The 9245-nt window shown below is 45.2% G+C and overlaps 1 protein-coding gene and 1 non-coding gene across 2 annotated transcripts; one reads left to right on the plus strand and one right to left on the minus strand.

Annotated features, from left to right (window-relative positions):
• Nucleotides 1-868: 868 nt before the first annotated feature.
• HSPA2 (heat shock protein family A (Hsp70) member 2) lies at nt 869-3611 on the minus strand. The gene has a single exon (XM_067733621.1). The coding sequence runs from the start codon at nt 3261-3263 to the stop codon at nt 1347-1349; it is 1917 nt and encodes a 638-aa protein (XP_067589722.1). The 5' UTR covers nt 3264-3611; the 3' UTR covers nt 869-1346.
• A 5198-nt stretch (nt 3612-8809) lies between these two features.
• On the plus strand, nt 8810-8878 carry LOC137208144 (small nucleolar RNA SNORD2). Its single transcript, XR_010935494.1, has one exon. It is a non-coding gene; the product is annotated as a small nucleolar RNA SNORD2 (small nucleolar RNA).
• The last annotated feature ends 367 nt before the right edge of the window (nt 8879-9245 follow it).

Consider the following 9245-nt stretch of genomic DNA (forward strand, 5'->3'; position numbering starts at 1 on the left):
GAATCAATCAGAACAAAGCAGATGTGTCATTCCACTAAAATATGAACACCCCCCCCCCACCAAGGATATGGATTTTAAAGCTTAAGCCCAGGATAGTGGATCTCAAAGGGTTGTAATATTCCTATATGTGACAATCTCAAATCGGAAATACTGGAAAATGGACAAGTTGTATATTGACGAAATACAGGACTATCTTGCAGTTTGTCTTTTAAAAAAGAAATATATTCTAGTCATTTAAGGCAGGTATTGAAAAGGCATTATGATTCTCAAATCAGAAGAAAAAACTATATTATCTTCCTCTAACCTGCAAGTAATTTAACTGCTGAAAACATATTCTTCTTGAATTTGCCATAAGCCCAGAAGTTGAGCTGTTTTACTAGAAAATTAAAGTTAACAAATTTGACTAAATTTGGAGTCAGTATTAAGTGGCTTTAACGTTTGCCTGCTGGATCTTGTTTCAGGCACCTGTATATTGCAGAAAGCAACTTGTTTCATACTATGTTGGGCTATTATCAGAAGACAACACCTGCCCCAGCTTTCGTTTAGGGAAAGAATCTTTCTGTACTTAACCCTGGAACATACCTTGTATTCTGTTGGAATATTCAGGTGGATTTTCACTTGAATACTTAAGCAAAGCCTTAGGAGTTTGGGTATACTGTCAGACCCCAGTCTGGTTTCTGTACTAAAAGGGGGGAAAACGTTTACCCAGATCTTTTCCCCTTAAGTTGCTGGTAATTCAAAGCAGGAACCTCATCAGAAAATTAGGCAACACTGAGTTAGATAAATTTCATCTTCTACTAATATCTTAGTTAAAGACTAACATGGGTAAAACAGTAAGAAGGGAAAATTGAAAACTCCAACACAATAATTTTTAGATCAATTTCAGCTTTACTTTTAAATTTGTACTTATGCATTTGTTTATAAAAAGTATGCCTGTCCTTAACATTACTGCAATGTTCACTTTCCTCTTAAAGTAGTACATAAAAATAAACAATTCAAGCTTCTGTATATTTTATTGTTACCAAGCTTCCACAGAACATGTGTGCAAACTTCAGGTTTCCCATCTCAAAACTCCATGTACAAACTAAGCTAACCAAAAACGCTCAAGTCAGCAAATATGCAAAATGCATTAAAGAGAAACCTCAAATAATGTTTTTAAAAGCCAAACTTTAGAACTAACCTTTTATAATTAAACTAAGTTGTTGCACCTTTCCTTTCATATGCATACACCGGGCTAAACACTTCCAACAATAGATCTCATACTTGGCACAAGGACATTTCAAAGAAAAAACAAAAACAAAAGGAAGAAGAAAGGAAAAGAGGTTTACGCTGACTCGAGTCCAAGTTTAGTCCACTTCCTCGATGGTCGGTCCCCCGGAGGCTCCTGAAACACCGCTGCCGCCGCCGCCAGGGCCGCCTTGGTAAAGTTTGCTGATGATGGGGTTGCAAACTCTTTCGAGCTCTTTCTGCTTGTGTTCATACTCATCTTTTTCCGCCATCTGGTTTCGGTCAAGCCAGTTGATCACCTCCTGACACTTGTCGAGGACCTTGCTTCTGTCCTGTTCGCTAATCTTGCCCCTCAGTTTCTCGTCTTCCACCGTCTGCTTGATGTTGTAGGTATAGGACTCCACGGCGTTTTTGGCGGCCACTCGGTCGCGATTGGCCTCATCTTCCGACTTGTACCGCTCCGCCTCCTGCACCATCCGGTCAATGTCGTCCTTGCTCAGACGACCCTTGTCGTTGGTAATGGTGATTTTGTTTTCTTTACCGGTGCTCTTGTCGGCGGCGGTGACGTTGAGGATGCCATTGGCGTCAATGTCGAAGGTGACCTCGATCTGGGGGACCCCGCGGGGCGCCGGGGGAATCCCGGTCAGGTCGAACTTGCCTAGCAGGTTATTGTCCTTCGTCATGGCCCGTTCGCCCTCGTACACCTGCACCAGCACGCTGCTCTGGTTGTCTGAGTAGGTGGTGAAGGTCTGCGTCTGCTTGGTGGGGATCGTGGTGTTCCTTTTGATGAGTGGAGTCATGACGCCGCCAGCCGTCTCAATGCCCAGCGACAATGGGGTCACGTCGAGTAGCAGCAGGTCCTGCACGTTCTCTGACTTGTCCCCGATGAGAATGGCCGCCTGCACCGCGGCTCCGTAGGCCACCGCCTCGTCAGGGTTGATGCTCTTGTTCAGCTCCTTGCCATTGAAGAAATCCTGCAGCAGCTTCTGGATCTTGGGGATGCGAGTGGAGCCGCCCACCAGCACGATCTCCTGGATCTGGCCCTTGTCCAGCTTGGCGTCGCGCAGCGCCTTCTCCACCGGCTCGAGGGTCCCGCGGAACAGGTCGGCGTTGAGCTCCTCGAAGCGGGCACGGGTGATGGACGTGTAGAAATCCACGCCTTCGTAGAGCGAGTCGATCTCGATGCTCGCCTGAGTGGACGAGCTCAGGGTGCGCTTGGCTCGCTCGCAGGCGGTGCGGAGTCGCCGCACGGCGCGCTTGTTGGGTGCAATGTCCTTCTTGTACTTGCGCTTGAACTCCTCCGCCAGGTGGCTCACCATGCGGTTATCGAAGTCCTCACCGCCCAGGTGCGTGTCGCCAGCCGTGGACTTCACCTCGAAGATGCCGTCCTCGATGGTCAGGATGGACACGTCGAAGGTGCCTCCGCCCAGGTCGAAGATGAGCACGTTCTTCTCGCCGCCCGCGGAGCCCTTCTTGTCCAGGCCGTAGGCGATGGCCGCCGCCGTGGGCTCGTTGATGATGCGCAGCACGTTGAGGCCCGTAATGGTGCCCGCGTCCTTGGTGGCCTGGCGCTGCGAGTCATTGAAATAGGCCGGGACGGTGATGACCGCGTTCTTCACCTTGCCCCCCAGGTAGGCTTCGGCGATCTCCTTCATCTTAGTGAGGACCATGGAGGAGATCTCCTCCGGGAAGAAGGTCTTGATCTCTCCCTTGTACTCAACCTGCACTTTGGGCTTCCCTCCCTCGCTCACCACCCGGAATGGCCAGTGCTTCATGTCCGACTGCACTGTGGCGTCCTCGAACTTCCGACCGATCAGCCTCTTGGCATCGAAGATGGTGTTGGTGGGGTTCATGGCCACCTGGTTCTTGGCGGCGTCCCCGATAAGGCGCTCGCTGTCGGTGAAGGCCACGTAGCTAGGGGTGGTGCGGTTGCCCTGGTCGTTGGCAATGATCTCCACCTTGCCATGTTGGAAGACCCCCACGCACGAGTAGGTGGTGCCCAGGTCGATGCCGATAGCCGGGCCGCGGGCAGACATTTTGACTGAGACAGGCAAGCGACGTTAGACGACAACACCTAGGGCAGAAAATCCGCGGCCTCAAGTAACGGTCGCCTCGAACCAAGCACAGTGAGCGTAACAACCGTCTCCCTCTCCCCTCGCTCGGCTCCCCACTCTTATAGTCGCCTCCCTGCCGCCTTCAGAGCCAATCCGCTCTCGGGACCGCCCGCCACAGGCTTGCCTGGGCCGGAGTGACCCGCCTGCGGCCCAACAGACTTCTAGATGGGTGAGGGGCGGGACTACGGCCCGCGCGAGGATGCGACGGGCGGACGTTATGCAAGTGAGGCTCCGCCCACGCGCCCCAGGTGGCCAGTTGCCTCCGAGGCTCACTAGCAACCGGCGGCTTGGGGGCTTTAGGCTCGCGCCCCACACGTTTTCGCGATCTTCGCCTTTCCTAAGGCGGGATTCGTCGACGTCCGTTGGATTGGCAGGACACGCGGCCAATAAGCAGAGCGGACTCCCAAGTAGGGTGGGGAAGGAAGTGCTGGGGCGTGGCGCCGGGAGGAGGCGCGGAAGGGGAGCGCCGAGAGGGGAGCTACTTCGGCCCATCGTTCAGTTCTTAAGGCCTGAAATGCCGTCCAGTTTCTAGTGTGTCCACCAACCTAGCTCGTAGGGGCGGGGTAATTCATTCTGAGTTGGTGGCCAGTAGGAACTAGGGCCAGAGCAGGCATTTTTCTTCCGCCGGCGCGTGGGCGTTGGCTTCGCTTGGCCTGGGCGTGAGGGCCGCCCTTGACCCCTGGGAGGAGCGGGCGTAGGGGGGTTAGACAAAGAGAAATGACGCGGAAGTTCCTAGGCTGGGCCGTCGGCCTCCTGGAATTTAATTTTGCGTGCTTCGCAGCGTCTCAGTGGGTGTGAACGCTGGATAAAAACTGCCTGGCGGGCGGGGACAGCAGGAGCCCGGGAGAGCGCCCGGAGAGGCCGACCGTTTTTCCGCGCCGCGCGCGAGGCGGCCTGCAGAGTGGGAGACGAGATAGGTTGCAACTCGTCTTCCCCAAAGTGTAAACTTTCTCGACCTCGCTTTCCGTTTTCCCAGCTTGTCCTGCGACTTAAGCTTCCTAGTATCACCTCCCTGTTCTCTCCACTGCTTTCTTTATTTTCCGTTTCAAGTGCTTTAAACGCCGCTTTGAGTTCTTCACGAGGAAGTCTATAGTCAAAACCCACACTTTGAAGTACCATAAAATAACCCAGCCTCAACGCCTCTCACGATTCTCTCAACCCCAGGTTAAGCACGCGCGATCATGTTTATGACTGAGTTATGTTTATGAATGAGCTCAACCGAGTGAGTTTATTTTCTTTAGCTATGCTGAAGTTACACTAGAGGCGTAAACTCTTCAGAGAAGGTAGATGAAAAGGAGCGCAACTTATTCTATAACGTTTAATTTAAGAGTGATTTATGGGGCTTCCCTGGTGGCGCAACGGTTGAGAATCTGCCTGCCAATGCAGGGGACACGGGTTCGAGCCCTGGTCTGGGAGGATCCCACATGCCGCGGAGCTACTAGCCCTGTGAGCCACAGTTACTGAGCCTGCGCATCTGGAGCCTGTGCTCTGCAACAAGAGAGGCCGCGATAGTGAGAGGCCCGCGCACCACGTTGAGGAGTGGACCCCACTTGCTGCAACTAGAGAAAGCCCTCGCACAGAAACGAAGAGCCAACACAGCCATAAATAAATAAATAAATAAATAAATTTTTAAAAAAAAGGCAAAATTCCAAAAAAAAAAAAGTAACATATGGGAGTAGGTCTGGAGGTATTGTCTGGCACCAAGTGATAGGTGGTAGAAGCAGTCTCCTATAAGTGGGCTCTGGAAGGAGGACAGTAACAAAACAGCGATAACCCTTCACATTATGTGGGGAAGTTGGAGACAGTCATTCAATTAGCTTTAAGAAGTCCCAGGATGTGAGGTAAAAGACAAATGCAAAAATAATCTGTCTTTATGAGGTTGAAAGCCCAATAAATAGATAAAAATAATTCGAGGGGCTTCCCTGGTGGCGCAAGTGGTTGGGAGTCCGCCTGCCGATGCAGGGGACGCGGGTTCGTTCTCCGGTCCGGGAAGATCCCACATGCCACGGAGCGGCTTGGCCCGTGAGCCATGGCCGCTGAGCCTGCGCGTCCGGAGCCTGTGCTCCGCAACGGGAGAGGCCACAGCAGTGAGAGGCCCGCCTACTGAAAAAAAAAAAAATTCGAGAGAAGTGCTATAGGGAACACAGAGGCGGGGGCACATCCAGACAGGGTAAAGTATGTTCCTGAGGGCTTCCTGGAAGAGGTGACATGCCTGAGCCAGGTGCTGACCTTTGCCATTCTTTGCATGGGTTGTAGCATGGGTAAAGATGAGAGCGGCGTGTGCTGGCGGCAACTACAAGTTCAGTGCGGAAGATTAGTGTCACTACATGGCGAGGGATACGAACCAGAAACAGTCTCTTCAGGAGGACAAGATACATTTAAAAGCTTTATGTGCCGTGATATTTTTCCTGAGGCTGTGGGAAGGGGAAACTCCTTTGAAGGAAGCTAATGTATAGTTAATATCAAAGTTGTTTGGGACAGTGCTCGAGAAAAGTTTTTGTCTGAGAGACACAAAAGTTATCTGTGACCAAAAAGTAATGTTGACAGAATCCAATTAAGTCAATCAATGGACATTTAAGTTTCTTTTATCCAGTTGTGTATGTAATTTCCAATTTTTAAAAACATGTATTAATTTGTAAATCTCATTTCACAATTCACATCTCTTTTTCCACGAAAGCAGTTGAGGAAAAAATTTGAACCAGGAAAACTTTTTTTTTTTTAATTAGGAAAACAAAGACCAAACCAAAAAGTTTCTACTGAAGTTGCCTTAAATTTTGAGTACAGATTTCTTGATTTTATTCTTAGAAATTCTTGTCTTTTGTGTAGTTAAAAAAGGGAGTGGAGGGAATTAGTGGGCTGGAGAGCAATACAAATTCTTTGTAGAACTAATGATATGATGTAATTTAGGGACAGGGTCCCAACTACAACTGAAAGCAGAAGAGAATTGTGAGAAACACAATCTCTTCAGATCTCTTGTGTTCAGACAGTCCTCACACACTTACCTCAAGCAAAGCAAGATTGCAAAAAAGCAGACATGCCAGTTCTTAACGCAAACACTAAAATTACAGCTTCAGAAGGGAGAGGTTCTTTTGTATAGTAACTATGTCCTGTATGCACAGTTACTGCAAACAAATCTTGCAATCTACCACATTCATCTTTTTTTAAATTTATTTTATTTATTTTTGGTTGCATCGGGTCTTCGTTGCGGTGCACGGGCTTCTCATTGCAGTGGCTTGTCTTGTTGCGGAGCACGGGCTCTAGGTGCGTGGGCTTCAGTAGTTGTGGCACGTGGGCTCAGTAGTTGTGGCTCGCAGGCTCTAGAGCACAGGGTCTGTGTCCAGTAGCTGTGACACACGGGCTTAGTTGCTCCGTGGTATGTGGGATCTTCCTGGACCAGGGCTTGAACCCGTGTCTCCTGCATTGGCAGGCGGATTCTTAACCACTGTGCCACCAGGGAAGTTCCACATTCATCTTTAACACAGCTTTCTGAAACCAGAGTAGCAATTTTATCTGTATTTTCATTAGGTATATGTATTTTTTCTGCTGTAACTTTTCACCTAGTAAATTGATATTTCATAAGTTTCATACTTTAAATAGCATCCTGAGCTTTTCTCAAAAAGACAGTATTTGCATTTTTATTTCCTATGAAATAAACTTTTACAATCCTAGAACATTATCATATACTGACCATTCTTGGAGTTTTTATATTTTTCCTTATTTGTATTGATTTTTTAAAAATGTTCTTTTCTATTTGATGATTGTGGCTCATAATTCATTAAACATGTAGCCCATTAAAAATGGTCAAATTAGCAAATTTATGATCCAGTGAAATGTATCAATGCCAGTAATGGTGCGGCAAAACAGGCAAACCCTACTGGTGGGAATGTAAAATAGTACAATCTTTCTGGAGGGCAATGTGACAATATTTTTTCTTTACCTTAAGTATGATCATACCCTTCATTTAGCATTACTCTGTGGGATTTATCCTAAGGAAATAATAGAACATGCAGGTATATTATTTATGATAACAATGATAAAAGAGAAATGGCTTAAATATCTGACAATAAGAAAATGATTTTTTGAATTATAGTCATGGATTATTATGTAGCCCTAAAAATTGTTTACAAGATTTTTAATGATATGGGAAAATGTTCTTGGTATAATAAAGGGGAAAAATAAGATACAAGGCTTTTGTATATTCTTATCCGATATGTAGGATAATCATATATATGAAAATTGCATAAAAATGGTTATCTTTAGAGGGTAGGATTATCAGTAATTTTTCTAAATTTTCTTGTACTTTTACAATTGATTTTTCAAGCTTGACTATTAACATTCAACTGAAAGTTTGCTAATCCTACTATTTACATAGAAATTACTACTGATTTTCAACAGGTGTAATCTGACAGATTATAAATACTAGGGTGTTTCGAAATATTTTTAAAATCCAAGGACTGAGATTTTATACAGTCTAGAAAAAGCAAGAGCTTTAATATGTATCAAATTTTCTCTGATTAATTCCCCAAACCCAGAAGAGTACCTGGAAAACAGTAGTAATTTACTAGCTCAATGTTTATTAAAAGTGACCTGAGGCATATTATTTAACAAAAAAACCCCTGGAAATAATAACTTGTTTTTTCCTGTATAAAAGGAAGGTTCTCTGCCTACCTCTTATATTTCTGAACTAAATAATACTGCAGAGACCAAAAGTTGAAACAAATTTACATCTGAAAATATTTGTACCTAGATATACAAAGATGAATAAGATGAGGTCTAAAACTGTGTGCTTGGGTAGTCAGGCCTGCCCTAAGGAGACTAAGTGAGCAAGAATACACTTTTCTCCAGAATTACTAGGAAAAAAATTTACAGATTTTCTGGAACCCTCTCAATCCCTACCCAGGCACAACCTTCATAAAGGTTGTGGATTGTTTTGAAGAGGTAATGTTGGCCTGAAGAGAAGGTGGAGTCAGTAGCAGCCTATAATTTGAGGGCCTATCAGCAAACTGGAGTTCAACTATTACATTTAAGATCTCTATAAATACTACAATTTTATAATTCTTTGGATGTACCTTGTCCCCAAACATTTCTCCAGTCACCTGTCACTCTAGGAAAAATTTCACCATCTGTTTCTTTGAGTCTTAAGAAACTCAGTCTTTGAAAGTTCTAATTGAACTGTAGGTACACAGTAGCCTGGGGTAGGACACTACCATGCTTAGCCTTGTATGGCTAAGCGTGGTAGTGTTTCTATGGAAGGCTAAGCGTCTCAAACCTGGAAGAGAAGCTTTTCCAGAAAAGAAGTGAATCTGTGCAAAAGCAGACAAACTATACCTTCTTCAGTTTTGTAGAGTGCTAATCTCGAGGACAGACTCTTGTGGAATAGTCTGAAATAATCTGAAAGAAGTGAAGCTGTTGTCTTACAAGTGGAGACTAAGATTCAACATGCCATTATTGCTAATGCTTATTAACTTCTGTGAAATTATGGCAATTATCTTTCAGGACTTACCTGAAATGAAGAGAAAACTCATTGCTTATCACTTGAAAAAAGAAAAACAATGTCTTAAACTGAAAATGAACAAAATGAATTATATCGGTAAGGAAGTTATTTCTCTGAATAAATTATTTTGAGAAATGGATTAACCCTCTAAAAGAACTAAATACTATGTCAGTGGATTTTTATAAATAATTATCTATTTTTATATTATGAGGAAACCTAATTTGTTGCCGTTTGTGTTTGCTCTGAGATAGTACTTTTCTAGTCATTCTATATTGAAAGAAACCAGGATTTGGAAATAAGAATTTTAGTTAATCTTTGTGCACTTCATAAGCTGCTCAGAAATACCATAATTAGCTATATCAAATACTTTATTATTTTGGTATTATAGAATGAAAAGGATTGATAACTTT

This window comes from Pseudorca crassidens, chromosome 1 (genome assembly GCF_039906515.1).
Source record: "Pseudorca crassidens isolate mPseCra1 chromosome 1, mPseCra1.hap1, whole genome shotgun sequence".
Taxonomy (NCBI): domain Eukaryota; kingdom Metazoa; phylum Chordata; class Mammalia; order Artiodactyla; family Delphinidae; genus Pseudorca; species Pseudorca crassidens.

Excerpts from the sequence above, each read along its gene's own strand:
- HSPA2 (XM_067733621.1), bottom strand. The coding sequence starts at position 3,263 with ATGTCTGCCCGCGGCCCGGCTATCGGCATCGACCTGGGCACCACCTAC.